At 46.5% G+C, this 19,662-nt stretch overlaps 1 protein-coding gene across 2 annotated transcripts; it reads left to right on the top strand.

Moving 5' to 3' along the window:
- The first annotated feature begins 345 nt into the window (after positions 1-345).
- Positions 346-18,498, top strand: HOPX (HOP homeobox). Of its 2 annotated transcripts, XM_080987056.1 has the most exons (4): positions 346-1,021; positions 8,998-9,043; positions 14,328-14,505; positions 17,425-18,498. In XM_080987056.1, exons 3-4 carry the CDS (start codon positions 14,362-14,364, stop codon positions 17,500-17,502), a joined length of 222 nt encoding a protein of 73 aa, XP_080843182.1. In that variant the 5' UTR covers positions 346-1,021; positions 8,998-9,043; positions 14,328-14,361; the 3' UTR covers positions 17,503-18,498. The 2 variants fall into 2 exon arrangements, with proteins under 2 accessions (XP_080843182.1, XP_080843181.1); XM_080987055.1 differs by lacking the exon at positions 8,998-9,043 and having other exon boundaries at positions 361-1,021.
- The last annotated feature ends 1,164 nt before the right edge of the window (positions 18,499-19,662 follow it).

Genomic DNA, 19,662 nt, shown 5'->3' with positions numbered 1-19,662 from the left:
AGAAATAAAAAGAGAAATGGAAATTTGGACAAGATTGAATTAAACACTCTGGGGTACAGCTTCATGCCTCTTCCATGGCGATGTGGAGGGAGTGGTCCTTTCCTCCCACATGTAGCTACATTTCCCGAGTACCAAGCAGGTAAGTCATCCTCGCACATGTTTTCCCCTGCGCAACATGTGACGGCATTCATGCGCTGGGCACATGCACACAGCATATTCTCTCTCTCTCTCTCTCTCTCTCTCTCTCTCTCTCTCTCTCTGGGTTCCGGTGTGCCCTGCTCAGATGCCAGGGTGTGCCCACACCAAACTGAGCTCACGGCTTTTGTGGAGGAGCTGGAAGTTGCAACAGAGACCTGCCTCCCTTTTCTGTTTGGTCTATATGTACATTCCATCCCCCAAAGGGAAACAACTTGAGGTTAATTAGGCAACTGGCAGGATGACACTCGCAGTGGCAGAAGTCCAGCAGAACTCATGAAAACGACTTCCTCGGAGGGGGCGAGGGCTCCTTGGCCCGGCCGCAGCATCTTTCCCTTGCACTCCATAACCCGCCGCACTCCGCAGAAACAAGCCAAGAACCCGCACCCTTCTGTTCTCGCTCCTGCTTTCCTCCGCTCCTAAGGAATCCTGCTTTTTGTTATATGGGAAGAGGGGGGTGGAATTGCAACGCAGAAGAGTTTAGCAGATATATTTGGAGAGGACACACACACACAAACACACACACACTCCTGCATAAGCAAGCTGACTGCCAAACCTGAATTGCAGCAGGGAGAGCGGCTGAACAGCTAAGGCAGCTGCTGTTGAGTTTCAGTCTGCCTGTGGTGCAGGTTTTTCAAGTCACACACACACACACACACACACACACACACACACACACACCCCTGCCTGTCACACACTCCTTCTCTCATTCATACACGCACACACACACATGCAGAAAGGAGCTGTTTGAGGTTACCGCCTGCACAGGTACTTAAACATTCTTGGAGGATCTCGGCTGCTTAAAGAAGATCCGGTCCTTCCCCAGGTAAGTGCAAAACTGAGCAGAACGCAGTGATCTGACCTGAGAGCCCAGGCTGAAGTTAACGATTCATTGATGCTTCTTCTCTGATGGAAGGCACAAAGAGGTCAGGAATTTGCAATGAAGCCGGGGCAGCTTTAGGAAAGAAGACCCAGGAGGAGAGGAATGTCATTTGCTTCCAAACTACATGCTGCAGACAGAGAGCATTCTTCCTGCATCTTTGCTGCTGCTGCTGCTGCAGGTTTTTTGGATGCTGTTTTATAAAGCACTGCCACACTCGCAGAGCAACAGCAGAAGAGGAAAAAGAAAGATGCATTTACAATCTACCTTTTGATGGTATAGGGAAGGAAGAGTCAAAAGGAACAAATAATAGAGGTGGGGGAGAGCTGATGGCCAGCTCACTTTTGTGGACATTTTCATAGGTGTACTGATAAGAGCATGTTGCCTAGATAAAGATTACCTTAATATTTCTACGGTACCTCTTGACATGTCATTGGTTTTAGCATCTAATAGCGTTAGACAGTTGGCGTGAAATGGTGTTTTATGATGTGACAGTGACAGAACACCCAAAAGATGCCCGCAAGTCCAAAGTACTCAGATCTGGAGAGGGAAATGTTACATTTCAAAAAGGCAATTTGAATGCTGAATTCAAAACGTAACTTTCCACATGTGTACCAGACTTCAAATATTTGCAAGTATTCGCTTTGGCTCCATGATCCTGCCTTGTGCAAAAATGTATTGGACATCTATGGTACCTTTTGTAGGAAACTGCTCATTTACAATGTACCAGCTCAGCCAGGGGAAGCAGGCAATGAGGATCTTTTTGTGTTTGGCGTGTCTTCAAAGGCAAAAGTTTCCCCTTCGTATCCGCAAAGCGGCTTCTTTCAAATCAGCCGCGAAAGTCAGACTTGTTTTCTCCAACTGTTGAGATTCTAATTTTTTTAATGGATGCAAATTTTACCAACTAGTAACCACCAGCCATCAAAAGTCAACAAACTATGCAAAATCCTCGAGAGGCGATCATATTGTATATAGAAAAATCATGTGTGAAATAATACTTTGTGACTGTTGAGTTTTGCTTATGGTTTGCCAAACTCCAGGTTGTATACATGTCATACATTTAAAGCACATTTAAAGCACATGAGGTCCTCCAGAGAATCCTGGGAACTGTAGTTTGCTAAGGCTGCTGAGAGTTGATGCTCTGTGAGGGGGGGAAACTACACTTCCCAGAATTCTTTGGGAGAAACCATGTGCTTTAAATGTACGGGGTATACACAGCCCCTGTTATTCTGCTGTGGTCCCTTGTAAGCTCAGCAAACTGAGAAAACCAGAGTTTGGTAGAAAAACCATGGAATGTATGTGTTTCCCTATAGAGATAGCCTATGGCCCTTTCCATGAGGATAGCGCTTGCCAACAGTTTGTTCTGAGGAGGATGGAAGGAGTGAGAAATAAACAGAGGCTAAGAATAGCAACTTGAGCAATGGCTTTCTGCAAGATCCAGGGACCATTGAAAGGCTGTGCTGAGTGCTGCAGGGCTCCAGAAACATGCATTATTCAGGTGTACACTTGTCAAATTATGACAGAGCTAGGAAGAAAAGAGGGTGTTAACAGAGCGGTTTCTCTTTCCGGCGGAATGAGAAGCCTGCTGTATGTTCTTGGAAGACAACCCCCAGCCAAATACCTGCTATTCAAACAAGCTGTTTGATAAGCAATATTTGTTTGATGCTCTTGCACCTGTTCCCTAGGTTCCTCAGCAAAAATAATTCCAGGGACAGGTCACTGAGGCAGGTGGCCAGGGTGACATTTGAGGACTCAGCTGAATGCATCAGGTGCCCAGTTTCAGAAGTGCCAATCTCTGTCATATTAACGCTCCCGGAAGCTTTTTCACCTTTCAGTTGGGGTGGGGCAAGGTTCTTGGCAAGGTTCGAAGGCCTGTTCCTGAAGATCGTTAAGATTAAATTGCAAAAAAGCACACACACACACACACACACACACACACACACAGAGTGTTTTGGAAGAGCATTTGTTGCGGTTGCTTGGTGCTAGCTTGTCATTGCAAGTTTATCAAGTGGGGTCAAAGAACCATCTTTTTTCAAAAAGAGTTATGTGCTTCTGATATGTGTACCTGTAACATCAATCCATTTCCTTGTTAATCGTACTGTTGTGGCTCAGGGCAGATGTGGATGTTGGTGGAAAGTTGAACCCCTTTGTTTCCCTACCTTTTTTTTTTTGGTAATGCTAACATGGAGGTTGAAGGTGCAGTTGAAGGACTGGCACAATGGGTAAGAGAAGGCTGCTTCAACATTTCCCTACAGGCCAGTTCTCCCCTGCTGCAGCTTGTTGTTGTTGTTGTTTAGTCATTTAGTAGTGTCCGACTCTGCGTGACCCCATGGACCAGAGCACGCCAGGCACTTCTGTCTTCCACTGGCTCCCGCAGTTTGGTCAAACTCATGCTGGTAGCTTCGAGAACACTGTCCAACCATCTCATCCTCTGTTGTCCCCTTCTCCTTGTGCCCTCCATCTTTCCCAACATCAGGGTCTTTTCCAGGGAGTCTTCTCTTCTCATGAGGCGGCCAAAGTATTGGAGCCTCAGCTTCACGATCTGTCCTTCCAGTGAGCACTCAGGGCTGATTTCCTTCAGAATGGATAGGTTTGATCTTCTTGCAGTCCATGGGACTCTCAAGAGTCTCCTCCAGCACCATAATTCAAAAGCATCCATTCTTCGGCGATCAGCCTTCTTTATGGTCCAGCTCTCACTTCCATACATCACTACTGGGAAAACCATAGCTTTAACTAGACGGACAATTATCTTCCTTCAAACATCTACCCCAACTAGACTCCAAACATGGACGTGATCTGCCTGGGGAGAGGGGTGGACAACCACAGGCAATGGCATTTGCAGAAGAGGATTGGCAGGCATCCCAGTGGCCTGATCTCCCTTCCTTCCACATTCCCAACCCTCTTGCAGCCTCCACCCCTGCAATATCTTAGGAAACATGGGATGAAGACACGTTTGCCAAGGTATCACCTGAGCAATGTCTTAAAACATTAGTTGCTCTCTGCCCACAGATGACTGTCTCCAGCTCACCTGTACTCAGGGTTTAGCTACTGAAAATGATGGAGCTAAGAGAGCCTTATCTATTAATTTCAGTGGGTCTGGTCTGAGTAGGACTTACATTGGAAACAACCCGGGCCTGATGGTAATGGCTTCCTGCTGCGTGCAGGGCTAGCTCACACTGTGTTGGCAAATCAACTGCCAATTAAGAAGTGCCACTTGCTTAGGGATTTTACTGGCCTGACCAGAATTTTACTGTTTGGGCCAGCAGCCAGCTGTGGAAGATGCACAGCCAGACTAAAAATCCAGTTGGGGTGTGGGTGTGTCGGAGTTGGTGCACACACATGTACCATACCCTCCAACATTTCTCCGATAAAAATAGGTATGTCCTATTCCATAATATTGGGACACGGGTGGCGCTGTGGTTTAAACCACAGAGCCTAGGACTTGCCGATCAGAAGGTCGGCGGTTTGAATCCCCATGACAGGGTGAGTTCCCGTTGCTCAGTCCCAGCTCCTGCCAACCTAGCAGTTCAAAAGCATGTCAAAGTGCAAGTAGATAAATAGGTACCACTCCGGCGGGAAGGTAAACGGCATTTCCATGCGCTGCTCTGGTTCGCCAGAAGCGGCTTAGTCATGCTGGCCACATGACCCGGAAGCTGTATGCCGGCTCCCTCGGCAAGTAAAGCGAGATGAGCGCCGCAACCCTAGAGTCGGTCACGACTGGACCTAATGGTCAGGGGTCCCTTTACCTTTATTCCATAATAATAATGATAATAATTTTACTATTTATACCCCGCCCATCTGACTGGGTTGCCCAGCCACTCTGGGCGGCTTCCAACACGCATAAAAACATAATAAAACATCAAACATTTTTAAAAAAAACCTTCCCTATACTGGGCTGCCTTCAGATGTCTTCTCAAGGTTGTATAGTTACTTATCTCCCTGGCTCTGGGGCCTCATGACTCCAACATACCTGCCAACATTTCGTCCTGGGTGAGGCGGGCGCTGCTAGGCGCATGTGTACTCTGTCCATTTCCCACACCCAACTGCATGGCCCTGGGCCCTGGCAACCCATGCTAGGCCACTACATGGAGCTGCCTTTCAAAAGGGCTCAGGAACCTGTGTTAGTCCAAAATAGCGCCACCACGCTGTTCACTGGGACTGGCCAATATAGATTATTCTGGCACTATGCTGTCAGAACTGGCTACTAGTCTGTTTCCAGGAGACCCAGTTCAAAATTCTCATGTTTACTTTTAAAGCTAGAAGTGGCTTGAGGCCAAGCGACCTGGAGGATACGCACATCCACACCTTTCTGGACCGTAAGGTCATCTTCAGAGGCCCTTCTCCAGCTATACCTATGCAATGAGGGGTGACAGATGACTAATGGGAATAGGGCTTTTTCAGGGGTGGTGCCTCAGTTGTGGAATACCATCTCCAGGGAGGCTCTCTTAAGGTCCACATTGTAGTATTGTCAGCGCCAGGTGAAGCCCTTTTGTATTGTCCTTTCAGGCCTTTCAGAAAGTGCATTTGAGATCATTTGCACAGCTGTCTCTTCCGTTGTACGTTTTGACTCTATACTGTGCTCTATCTCAGATGTCGTGTGCATTGTGCATCATGATTTAAATAATTTTAGTTTAAACAGTCCAGAAAACTTTGGTTATTGGGTAGTATAGAAATGCAAGAAATTAAATAAAAATAAAGAGAGAGGAGCAGTCAGCCAGACCATAACCCCCACACCCCACCAACCCTCTGCCAATTGACATTCCACATAAATCTCTATATTAGTTTCATCCCCATTCAGGCATTTATTTATGTATTTATTTAAAATATGTATAGATCACACTTTTTTGTAAAAATGCAGGAAGGCAGTATGCAGTGCTCAAAATGACAACAAAGTCAATAAAAACATCAGTATAAATTATTTATTTAAATGTTTACAGACCACACTTTCCCTAAAAATACAGCAAGACGATAGACCATACACAAGCCAACGTAAGACCATTAAAAACCAATAAATGACCAATAAATGATGATGCACTGAACTCTTGGGTTGGAAATGACTCAGTATGTTCAAACGGACATTGAAAGTGGGATCATGTATAACCACCCCAATAATACCATCATGAGCACTAATAGCACCCCCTCCAACATGTTGATGCCAAAAACCAGGACTCGTGTCTTCCTGGCCCCGCTTCCATGCGAGTCACATGATTCGCGATCCTGCGTGTTTTTGTGCACAATACATGGTGCCCCAAACCAGGATGTCCCGATTTAATTGGGGCAGTTGAGGGGTATGAAATAATCATGAGTGCACGATAAACAGATGTGCTGGTCCAGGGGGGAGATTACCGTGGGGCGAGGTCCAGGACCTGAGTTGAGGGTCGGCAGACAGTCCTCCATGGGCGAAGCGGGGTCCAGGGCTAGGAGCCGGGCAAGGACAGGAACTCTGGGGAACAGGACTGGATGCTGGCCGAAACAGCTCTTCAACGACGTTGCTCCCGCAACCTGGGACCGGGCTGACTGGCCTTTATCTTCTCTGAGGCCAGGGGCGGTCCCGGCCCCCAGGAGACCCGCCTCTCCTGGCCTTAAGGCGAGCACTCCTCCTGGGAGAAACCAGTTCCCTCCGCCTCTCTGCCCTGAGCCTCTGCAGTTCAGGAGAGGCTGAAGGGTTACTGGACCCAGGGGGAGACTCACCTGTAGGCACTGAGTCCTCAACCACCTCCGGAGCCAGAGTGGATTCACCTGGTGCCTGCGCCTGAGGATCCGGCACAGGTGCAGGCGCTTCAGAATCAAGGCCCTGCCCCAGCTCAGCCGGCCCTGGAGGCGGGGACTCCTGTGCAGGCTGGGATTCCTCCGGTTCAGCCTCTGAATCGGATTCCCAGGCCATCACAACAGAATTGTCCGGAAGAACCCTAACTCTCCAACCTATTCTCGCTGAATTGGTTTCACTGGAAGAAGACACTGTGGCACTTGACACATTGCCACGGCTCTTTGCTGGCACTGCTCAGCGAATTAATATGCAGAGCCAACCTTGGCCTACTCGAGCTTTTAGCAGGGGGGCTGAGCACCACAGCATAGCTATTCTCTCCTCAGGACCCAAGAGCTGCCAAAGGGTTGCTGAGTGAGCCCAGTGTCGACAAGGGCAGGGAAGAGCGAGCAACAAAGCTGTGCTTCCTGGAAGACAGGCTGGTCCGGGATTAAGTTTCTATTCAAATTGGGGACAGAACAATCCCAAAACAACCTTTGGTGAATGAGCCCAGTGTGCTCTACGGCTCCATCCTTGGGAGTGCCAGGTCAGCCGGTTGCTGTTAGCAGGTAGCGAATGATCATTGGGGCAAATGCAGGAGTTATATAAAACTGTATTTGAGTAAAGGCTGTTCAGACAGAATTGAAGGGGGCATCGCCAAGCTTGCATGTGCTTCCTACAGTCCTCAACATTCCCGTTCGCATTTGTTAGGCAAAACACGGATTTCATATTTTAAAATGCGAGTTTGCTAAGCGCTCTGTCAGCATAGTAGATACGGCTTGAGGGGAAAACAAAAGTAGGCATCAAGTAGCTCTTTGCATGTAAGGTGCAGTTGTGTGTGGCTTAAAAAAAATGCAAATAGCATCAGCTGTGGTGCTAATAATTATCTGGACTGCAGCAGGCATGGGCTGGAAAATTAATCCTGCCACAGACCTGAGGAAGATCCCGCTTCTGAAGCTAGTATTTGCTTTGAAAATCCCCAGGAGAGATCAATGGGGGGTTTCTTCTTAATGCAAGTAGCAGGTCAGAGGAGGGCTGCCCCTTGGGACCACAAGATGGGGAGGAAAGGGTTAAATTTCCCTACCAACTCCTACTTTGGACTACTGTAATATGCTCTACGTGGGGCTATCTTTGAAGGTGACCCGGAAACTACAACTAATCCAGAACGCGGCAGCTAGACTGGTGACTGGGGGCGGCCGCCGAGACCACATAACACCGGTCTTGAAAGACCTACATTGGCTCCCAATACGTTTCCGAGCACAATTCAAAGTGTTGGTGCTGACCTTTAAAGCCCTAAATGGCCTCGGCCCAGTATACCTGAAAGAGCATCTCCACCCCCATCGTTCTGCCTGGACACTGAGATCCAGCGCCGAGGGCCTTCTGGCAGTTCCCTCATTGCAAGAAGCAAAGCGAGAAGCAAAGCTACAGGGAACCAGGCAGAGGGCTTTTTTGGTAGTGGCACCCGCCCTGTGGAACGCCCTCCCATCAGATGTCAAAGCGATAAACAACTACCTGACATTCAGAAGACATCTTAAGGCAGCCCTGTTCAGGGAAGTTTTTAATGTGTGAAATTTTAGTGTATTTTTGGTTTCTGTGGAAGCCGCCCAGAGTGGCTGGGGAAACCCAGCCAGATGGGCGGGGTACAAATAAATAATAATAATAATAATAATAATAATAATAATAATAATAATATACTTTGCTCCTGATAATTATCAGACCCACACAGATGATGCCGTCTTCATAAAAAAAACAAACCTGCAGTTTAAGCGTAAACACCTTAGTAGCATGAAGGATGTCTAAGATATTCCTCTTTCAATAGGCTTCCTGCCTACAGAGTTGTTTGCTTCACTGACTTCCGAATTGGTTCTTGCAGGTTCTATTTATGGAACGCGTTGTGGTGGGGGTGTCACAATTTACTGACATGAGCCTTTGCTGCCAGCCAAACTGGATGTGCCAATCTGCTCGTGTGCAGGATTAAGTCTTCAACCCTAGAAATACCGGGCTGGTCCACCTTGGAGCATTAGTTAGCATTATCCAATTTCCTCCGCTTCACATTAGACCAGAATAGTCCACACCCACAAGGACTTGAATTTGGATATGAGGAGCAACTTCAGTCTTTCCCCATGAGCACAGATCAGCTGACTGTGCATTTTGTTTTGTTTCGTTTTGCATTCTTTAGGAAGGGGAGAACGAAACTGCAGGAACCATCAGTTTCAGGTAAAAAAGTAAGTCATCTTCCCCAACCCACCCAACCATGCTGCACTTTAAAAATGGGACGAGGGTGGCGCTGTGGTCTAAACCACAGAGCCTAGGGCTTGCCGATCAGAAGGTCGGCAGTTCGAATCCCCACAACAGGGTGGGCTCCCGTTGCTCTGTCCTAGCTCCTGCCAACCTAGCAGTTCGAAAGCACACCAATGCAAGTAGATAGATAGGTACCGCTGTGGCGGGAAGGTAAACGGCATTTCCGTGCTCTCTAGTTTCCGTCACGGTGTTCTGTTGCGCCAGAAGCGGTTTAGTCATGCTGGCCACATGATCCGGAAAGCTATCTGTGGAGAAACGCCGGCTCCCTCGGCCTGAAAGCGAGATGAGCGCCGCAACCCCAGAGTTGCCTTTCACTGGACTTAACCATCCGGGGTCCTTTTCCCTTTTTTTAACCTTACTTTAAATCCCTGATTTAAATCCCCAGTTCACTTTTAAACCTGGGAGAATCAGCAGGATGGGAGCTGCCATGTTCAGGGTATTTAATTAATTAATTATAATTAATTAATACACCACCTTTATCTTCCAGGGACCCCGAGGTGGTGTACATGGTTCTCCTCCTCCCCATTTCATCCTCACAGGAACCCTGATTTACAGGCTATGAGATTGCGACTGGCCCAAGGACGCCCAGTGAGCTTCATGGCTGAGTGGAGATTCAAACCCTTCTCTCCCGGGTTTGAGTCCAACGCTCTAACCATTAGGCCACACTGGCTCTCCGGGGGAGTGAATTAGGCAAGTCGCTTCAAGGAACAGTCTCTGCCCAGTGGATTTTTATCACTAAAGTACTTGTTAGTTGGCTTATTGGGTTGTCTGCACTATCTGTTACAAAAGCCTCTTTTGTGAACAATCACGGTTAATAAGGTAACAATCATTGGGCCTCTCCAGACTGATGTTTACTGCAGGTGTATTCAGCAATATATAGTACCTGTCCTTGTCATAGAGCATTTGTGGTGCATTTGTTTTGCTTTATTAGGGTGTTTCAAGGCAGGAGGCTTGTGATTCGAGGACCCGTCCCCCGCTTGGGAATAATAAAGACATGTGGACACAGTATATTAGGTTAATGGGCAAGAAAAGGCCACAACTTTATTGATTACAGCAGGTGAGAAGGTATTGGCTTAGGCATTGGACAACTCCAAATTTGACTCCACCCACTCAGAGAGGGGTGAGTCTGACAAGGGGTTAACCACCAGTAGGGGGAGCCTGTTGATGCAAATACAACTATAAGCATTCCCCTGATGTCACCGGGGGTCGTGCCATGCCCCCCCCCCCGCCACACAGGGCATCGGACAGGATCCACGACCGACGGATTCCTTTAATGGAATACCCAAAAGTGAAGGGGTAGGCGATGGCCACACCTTGCCCTTCCATACACCAACAACACATTCCAATGCCTAACCGCCAAATACCAAGAAAGTTGTGACGATTGCTACGAGGTAGGCGGAAAAAAACCAAGAGGCCGGTGCCAATTCGCCAATTGGAAAAAACTCCTACCGGCCCCCCTGGGCAACCAGGACGACCAACCATGGGTCCATAGCAAGGTCAAGCGAGAAGCTACGCACTAAAGGGAGTGGTGGGTGGGTGACTCGTGAAAATGAGTGGTGCAATGGCAGGGAGAGCTGACGCGGCCACATTTGAGCGGCTAAACCACGCCCCCACGGTGTCACCCAATTGGGTGCCCAACTGGGAGGCGTGGCACGCCAGCGATGATGAGAGGGCAGGGGGCAGAACGCCTCCTGCGTGATGCAGGGATTGGCTCCTGCTCACAACCCCTCCCTTCTGGGAGGAGGAGAGGCTTTAGTGTGCAAGTCTTGCTGGTTTTATCGCTATCAGTTTTCGCCATCCCTTTTACAGGTCTGATACTTTGCTGCTTTATCCCTTTTGTTCAACTAGCAGGATGGGCAATGACAGAACATGGGCAGGACTTGGGCTGTAGCTTTTACCATCTCCTTGGAAACCTTTCTCTGCACCCTCTTTTATAAATATGCTTCTCCATTGTTACCACATTATTGCTATCTGGAAGGCCTGTGGTGCAAAAAAGAAGTGAGACTCACAGACATTAGTGGCATGAAAAGCTATAGGATTTTGAATAAAGCTGCACAATATGCACTGAATGGAAATGAAGGGGTATGAGCTCCCCAAAAAATTTTGCAGGTGCAAATAATATTAAAAGCAGGATCACGGATGATTGCCCTAATACCATTGTGAGTGCAAATCCTGATGAATGCGCAATAAGGAGGACGTCTGAAAGAGCTGACTGTCTGTACTTTTGGGATTCCAGTGCCTTCTGAACATGTGTACCGTGTACATGCATGCTCAGGATTAACCTTGACGCATCTGATGAAGTGGACATTAGTCCACCAAAGTTCGTGCAACAGTTCATTAATCTTCAAGGCTCTTTGTTGTGTTTACTTCAAAGAAGATCCATCAACAGCATCGAAGTCATATAACGGTAAAAAAAGAAAATCACTTTCAAAGGATACAAAGGATATCTTGGTGTTATTTTTGTATCTCCCTGCAGAGGCTTAAATATTGCCAAAGAGCATCACGTCCGGTGGTTTAGATAGATTTGGAGACAGGAGATGTAATCAATTTCCTTCTGTGGCTTTGCGCTTCTCTGTTAACCTTGGTGAAGTTTCTTTCCCATTCTGCGTCTCAGTTTTGCTGCTTCTGAAATGCTGATACCAGTGTCTGCATCAACATCTACAAAACTGCTTTCCTGCTCCCCCCCAAAAAAACTTTCAAGGATTGTGGTTGAAACCTCTGAAGGTGGGAAGGAACAGCTGAAAAGCCTGGGGAGGATGAGTGAGAGTCAGTACCAGTTTTACTACATTTTAGCAATTTTACTGTGTTTCCAAATAATGCCAGCACAGAGCAGTTTGATATTGAAAAATGGTACTAGGGACTGAGTTAACCAGAACTCTGAGGATGTTCTAGGCAGGCAAGAACAACATGCTGCCTCTGATCCTGGAGTCACAGATCCCATTTTTCCTCCATGAATTTGTGTATTTCTGTGGGCAGATCTAACCATATGTTTATTTTTTATTTTTTAAATAATATTTATTACTTTTCCAAAAAATTTAAACACTAAAAAAACACACAATACAATACAATACATTAATACATTAAACTAACAAAACAAAAACAATAAAATAAATCAAACAATTTCATTATCCCATCTTTCATTCACTTATTTCCACGACCTCCTCACACCTCCCTTTTTGTATTCCACTTCTGTTAATCTAACCATACGTTTAAAGCACATCCAACATACATTTACATACATGACTTTTCCCAAGGAATCCTGGGAACTGTGGCTTGTTAAGGATGCTGGGAAGTGTAGCTCTGTGAGGGGAAAACCAGAGTTCTCATGATTCTTTGGGGGAAGTTATGTGTTTTAAATGTGTGCTGGATGTGCCTTGAATGCATGGTATAGATCTCAGTCATCCCTGGTAGTCATCCCTGAAGAAGCAGTGGCGAAAGTAGGCTTTATTTCACCCAGGTCAAAGACCCAATTTGGCGCCCCCATGCACATTCACACACACACACACACACACACACACACACACACACAGCCTTAATGACACCACTCTGGAGGCTTCACCTGGGGCAAAAACCCTGGCTAGACCCTCCCTCCACCTTGTAGCTACAACCCTGGAAGAAGTCCTATATGAAAGGCCAAAGTTTGCCTACTAGATTCTCCACTCTCAATTACCTCCAGTGATTTTTCTTTCTTTCAGTTGTTGAAGTCAAAATAAGGTCAAATATCAGTTCTGAACAGCAGCTAGGAAGGTGATTTGGGGGTGGCAAAGCTATAGGTTAAACATCACCCCCCTAAACTTTTGGAGCTGCTTCTCAGCTCCAAATTTCCCCCCGCTGAGGCTGTTCTTCTGTTCTTTCTTTTTTCTTTTTTAAAGACGGTGTTGAAAGTTCTTGCGAATAATATGCAGTTAAGTCCTACACATTTAAATTTCTAAAACTGGGGGGAAAACCACACCGGCCACCAAGCAGGAGAAATTGCAGTCCATTAGGGAATCATGAGCCACAGCAACCCTAACAATATAATTCTTTCCTTGTCTGCTGAATTATTTACTGAGTTACCCATTCCTAATTCAGGAGAGTCCTTTCTTGAGAAATGAGGAAATGGGTTTGGTTTCAGATGCAGCTCAGCAAACATAAAACCAACACGCTATTTATAAACAGAACAGCCAATTCCGGGTATTCCGCCTCGCTTTAGCACCACCTCAAAAAGTGGGTGACCTTGACAGGGACAGAATGGGATGTCCGAGTGCTTGTGCGTGCGCTCGCGAGACGTCTTTCTGCACAAATGCACACAATATATGAAGGAGCAGGCCTTTGGGTGCATTGATGTCATGGTGATGCCTGGTCGTTGCCACATGTTGCTTTTGTGCTATGCATTGGGCATGTTGTGTGGGTGGCGAGTGACTTGAAGGAACTTCCAGAGATTCTGCAGGAATAGTTGTCGGTGTGGCTGCACTGCATCAACACCACAACTCTTCCCGTGCTTTGTATTTTGCTGTCAAGGTGTACAGAGGACGGTGACTTAAACTGCAGCTGGCAGTGGCTGGTGTAGCAGAAACCATTGGATTGGCCTGCCCAGGTCCTCTCAGCAAGGAGCTTGATCTCTTCATTCACTCTAAACACAAAGTGGGAAATGCTAAATAAAATGGTCTTGCGAATCGTGAGCAGAATCCAGCCTTCAGAGCTACTTGTTTCTCAGTTGATAGTTTCACCACAAACGAGCTGAAGTTGTCATTAACGGTGAAGCACCCGTGCTTTGGATTTTACACAGGGCGATCGTACATGCAGATTACAAATTCAGCATTTCACGTTTAAATGATGAATGGCAAGATTGGACAATTTTTGAGAAGGGTCTTAGCTCAGTGGTAGACTGGCTTGGCATGTAGAAGGTCCCAGATTCCCTGTCTGGCATTGGCAGGCAAGACTCCTATCTGAACCCATGAAGAGTCACTGGCAGTCAGTGTAGACCAGTGCTCTCCAACATTGGGTCCCCAGATGATCAAGGATGATGGTAGTTGTAGTCCAACAAAGTCTGGGGGGACCAAAGATTGAAGAACACTAGTGTAGACAATTGCGAACTAGATAGACCAACAGTAGAACTCAGTAAGGCAGCATCCCCTCAAAAATTGTTTCAGTTGCACCAAAGAGGGTGATTGGGTAATTAACTACATGCAGGGTTTGACTCTGCTGTCCCTATGCTTTTCTCCGCAGCTCCCTGTTGCAAGCAAACTTGTGCCAAGAGAAGATGTCCACCGAAACGGCAACCAGCCCCACAGAGGAACAGATAGAGATTCTGGAGTATAACTTCAACAAAGTCAACAAGCACCCGGACCCAGCCACCCTTTGCCTCATAGCTGCTGAGGCAGGACTGTCTGAGGAAGAGACTCTGGTGAGTGACTGAGCCGCAGAACGCAAAGGCCAGCTCTGACCCCAGGATCCAGGCCTGTAGGGACCATAGCCTCTCCCTTGGTCTCAGTGCTTTCAAAGTGTCTTCCTAACCACAGCCTCCCACTGGCTGGAGATAGCTCAGTTGGTTAGAGTGTGGTGCTGATAACGCCAAGGTTGCAGGTTTGATCTCCATATAATCATCATCATCATCATCATCATCATAATTTTATTATTTATACCTTGCCCATTCAGGCTGGGTTGCCCCAGCCACTCTGGCAGGCAGCTTCCAACACATATAAACACATAATAAAACATCAAACATCGAAAAAAGACCCATTAAAAATGGGACAGCTATATATTCCTGCATTGCAGGGGGTTGGACTAGATCAAAGTTTTCCAAACTGTGTGTGGCGACACATTAGTGTGTCAGCTGCAGTGTGTAGGTGTTTTGTGCGAATGCTCCCGGGGCTGGAAAGGGGTTAGTTTAACCTCCGGTTTGCTATTGAAACTGAATTAATGTGTCATGAAATGATATGTGTCCAAAAAATGTGTCACCAACATGAAAAGTTTAAAAAGCTCTGGACTAGATGATCCTCAGGGATGCGGGTGGCAGTGTGGGTTAAACCACAGAGCCTAGGGCTTGTGGATCAGAAGGTCGGTGGTTCGAATCCCTGCAGTGGGGTGAGCTCCCGTTGCTCGGTCCCTGCTCCTGCCAACCTAGCAGTTCAAAAGCACGCAGTGCAAGTAGATAAATAGGTACCGCTCTGGCAGGAAGGTAAACGGCGTTTCCGTGCGCTGCTCTGGTTCGCCAGAAGCGGCTTAGTCATGCTGGCCACATGACTCGGAAGCTGTATGCCGGCTCCCTCGGCCAATAAAGCAAGATGAGCGCCACAACCCCAGAGTCGGTCATGACTGGACCTAATGGTCAGGCGTCCCTTTACCCTTTACCTTTATATAGTGCATATTCCTCAGGGTCCCTCCCAACTCTACAATTCTATGATTCTCTCCCAAGAAAGATGTTTGTCTTTCTCAACGTTTGCAACAGCAAGTGGTGACTTGGACATGTGAACTGGTCAGCAGAACCATGGACTCTATGTCCCCACCTCACATTACCTCAGGGCCAAACTAGAAGTGGTGAATGGGGGTGTGTGGGTGGGGGTGTGACAAGGCCAGCCATGATTGCTGAATCACAATAAATAGAAAAAACTTCTCCTTACTTCCCCGATTGTGCTTTTCCTCCCAGCATGATGTGTCTGTAGTGATGGATTGAAAGAAGGAAAAGCAGGTTTGGCGGGAAGATCCAACCCCTGTCTCTAATTAAAATTAGACTTCCACCCCAACAAGCCTATTAATGAACACGATAGGCATGTGATTTTTAATTATTTTTTTAAAGGTGAATCTAATCTGGCCCTCAGTGGTTTTCATTCCATTAGGGACCATTCATTCAGCTATGAATCATCAACTTTTTGAGCAATCAAGCGACACAGCGCTGGCCTAACAGGGTTTCAGTACCTCTCTGGGGTATCTCCAATCATGTTGCTAGTGGTTCATCCTGCCCACCATGTGGTGAATTTCGTACTTCTAATGCCAACGGCACCCGCCATTAACAAGGAGTTGGGGTTATTTCATAACCGTCATGATTCCAAGCAATAAGAGAGCAAATTGGCCAGGATTGTGAGTGGGAAACTTGATACAAACATGAGATCCCCGTTGTGATGAGCAGAAACTCTAGGTCTCTCGCTGGCTCAAGTCAGGCCCGAGGGGAGGCTGCCTTCCCTTCAGTCACATATTTCAGATCTACGTCACTCAGCTGAAGCCCAAATTAGGCTTTTCAGCACTGAAACTCAAGGTTTGTTTTTCCCCAAACCATTGCAGTATAAAATGTATGAAAATCTAAAGTATACACAATATGGGTTTTGAGATAGCAGCCCCTAGTCTGCTATTCTGGTTCTGCTCTTTTTCCTTTCCTGAGAATGTCTTGTTTCCTCCATGTTCTAAAAAAGTCACTGCTTCCTATTTCGTCTGATTATATTTATTGTCCAAAAACAACAGCCTGCAGCCGCACGGGACAGAAATTCATAACTACTGAGCAATGTTCCCTTCTACCTTTGACAGCCCGATTTGCAGCAAATAACAGACGAGAGGAAAATAGCACAAAGAGGAAGGATTAAACTCTCTCGCTGACGCATTGTAGTCCCAATCTAGATTATCCCGCTCCCATAACAGCTTTTGCTGAGGAGCGAGAATTGCAATTTGTAAGTGTAATTTTTAAGGCACAGGTGCAGTGTAGATTAGGTTTGGCTCCTAATCTACAATGCAGCAGAAAGAAGTAGGAATGGAGTGGTGGAGTCTTGCAGTTCTAGAATGGACTGTACCACTTCAAGCTGCAAGTGGAGGACCATATTTTTAAAATTCTCTTGTCCTGGGATGAGGACCCTCTCTGCATGTAGAAAGCTAGCAGGAAGTGGATTGTGCAGCAACCTTTCTCCCTGATGTGTGAATTTGCTCACCTGCAGGACCTTCCCCCCCCCAAAGGACATTCTAAAATATATAATACCCCCCCTGCAGTATGAAGTGGAAGTGGTACAGTCCACTCACTGTCCCGTCCCCGGATCTACCATCACATTCTGCTGTGTATCTAGACCAGTGTTTCCCAAAGTTGGGTCTCCAGCTGTTTTTGGACTACAATTCCCATCATCCCTGACCACTGGTCCTCCTAGCTAAGGATGATGGGAACTGTAGTTCAAGAACAGTTTGAGAAACCCTGAACTAGACCATCCCTGACTCAGCATTCTTCTTCCTGTGCATTCTGCACTCCCAGCAGCTCACCCTCAGTGAAATTACCATATGCCCTCATCTGCATTTGTTGTGCCAGCTCAGTTTCTCTGTTTTCATCCTGCCATGTCTCTTGTTTCCCCAGAAATGGTTCAAGAAGCGCCTTGCGGAGTGGAGGAGGTCAGAAGGGCTGCCTTCGGAGTGTGGGTCTGTCCGAGACTGACTTGAACTCTCCTTCCAGAGACAATCCCAGAAAGCTGATGGCGTCCAACGACTAATTCATGCTGCGGAACATGTTACTATCAAAACTAATTGTGTCTGTTATTTAACCTGCTGCCTTATTTAAAATGTACATAACCTGAGGGGGGCGTAAATAATTATATAAAACCATATAGATATATATATGCAAGTTGTAATGTATTCTTGTATAGAAATTATAAAGGAAGAGCTGCAACTACTGCTGGCTGCAGCTCCTTTCAAAGTGGCATGGAGTAGTTTAGGATTAATGTAATATTCCCCTTGATTCGTGGCAAAGCTAATAATATGAATGAGAAGACTTAGCAGGGGAAAATGGTCTGTCCATCGCCTGCCACCGGATCTCAAAAAATGAGCTCACTTGCGGAGCGCAGGAAAACAGCATTGAGAAAACCAACTGCATTGACAAAATGTTGGGGTGCGATTTCAGTGTGTAGGCAATGATGAATGCAGAGAGGTAGCCTGCAGGAAACCAAACTGAACATTGGGCGTTGCGTCGGCAGCAAGGGTTGGGCCATGCCCACATGCCCTGGGCACCATGAAGACACCCTCCACCACGGCACACTAGGGAAAATCCCTGCAGCAGGACATCTAGTCTCACTAGCCCCAGACAGGTGCAAACTGATAACTGATATCAATGTATCTCGACCCACTATTGGTCAGTGCAGCCAGATTCTTCCGCCCCACTCCCCAGATCCCTGGCCTTAATTTGTTCGACGTTAGTCCACTAACCTTGGATGGTTTGGTGTAAAGTGCCTAGCATGCAGGTACGAGTGCCCATGCTACCCAGTATCAGGATTGGCTCGTGCCCATACTTCATTTGATGCCAGTGTTACTGAATGAAAACCTGTGCATGCTTACGCCGTTGTCGCATTTATTTTATTGTCTTCCGAAAGGCGTGCCCTCTAAGTTAAAAGGAGTATTTCCCTCCAGATGTGTGAATAAAAATGGAAGTTAAATCAGACTGGATATGCACGCTTCTGGTTGATTTGGTCAGCCTGTCAGTTTATCATCGAAAAGTCCACCCCTGGTATTCTCGTATGACCAAGAAACAGAAGCCAAGAAGGGCCAGCAGCAGGGTTTCTCAAAGTAGGTAATACAGTGGTACCTCAGGTTAAGTACTTAATTCATTCCGGAGGTCCGTTCTTAACCTGAAACTGTTCTTAACCTGAAGCACCACTTTAGCTAATGGGGCCTCCTGCTGCTGCTGCGCCGCTGGAGCACGATTTCTGTTCTTATCCTGAAGCAAAGTATTTAACCTGAAGCAGTATTTCTGGGTTAGCGGAGTGTGTAACCTGAAGCGTATGTAACCTGAAGCGTATGTAACCTGAAGCGTATGTAACCCGAGGTACCACTGTATTGCTCCCTGCGGGGTGCTGGGGGCAGTAGTAGCCTTGGATGCAATTGGGAAGCGTTGAATAAAAATAAAGGGAGTGGTGGAAGCATAATGAAAGAAGAAAATGTTGGAAAACCATTTGTACATGTAACATAGAGTAAAAGTCGCTGTGATTATTTTCCAAATCAACACACAAAATGTTGTAGGGGGTAGGTAATAATAATAATAATAATAATTTTATTTATACCCCGCCCTCCCCAACCAAGACTGGGCTCAGGGCGGCTAACAACTGATATAAAAACAAATTGATTGAAATACAACTTAAAAAACAAGATTAAAATACAACATTAAAACATTAAAATTAAAATGCAGCCTCATTTCAATGGAAACTAAAATCAAAAACGTTTTTTGGGGGATGAAAACATCAAGTCTTCACTAAGGCTAACTATCCAGACTGGTCCTACATTGGCCAGGAAAAAACCAGGGAAGTCCCCAAATAGAAGCTCCATCACAGGAGGAGAAAGGAAAAAATAAAGAGGGGAAGGGAATCAAATTGATTCCAAGCCAAAGGCCAGGTGGAACAACTCTGTCTTACAGAGAAATATAGGTAGAAATATAGATACATAAGAGAATGCAAATTTGTCACTGCATCTTTCTGTTTGTTCCCTTAAAGAAGGTAGATTTCCAAGGGAGTGCTGAGTAATATTTTTTTCCCCCCGGAAAAGAGAATGCTAGGCCAAATAAGTTTGGAAACCTCTGGTCTACACAGATAAGAATAGCTCACCTCTTCAC

Source organism: Podarcis pityusensis (assembly GCF_964106645.2).
Source record: "Podarcis pityusensis genome assembly, chromosome: 17".
Classification (NCBI taxonomy): Eukaryota; Metazoa; Chordata; class Lepidosauria; order Squamata; family Lacertidae; genus Podarcis; species Podarcis pityusensis.
The sequence above is the reverse complement of the archived record's forward strand: the minus strand, read 5'-3'. Positions and strand labels throughout refer to the sequence as shown.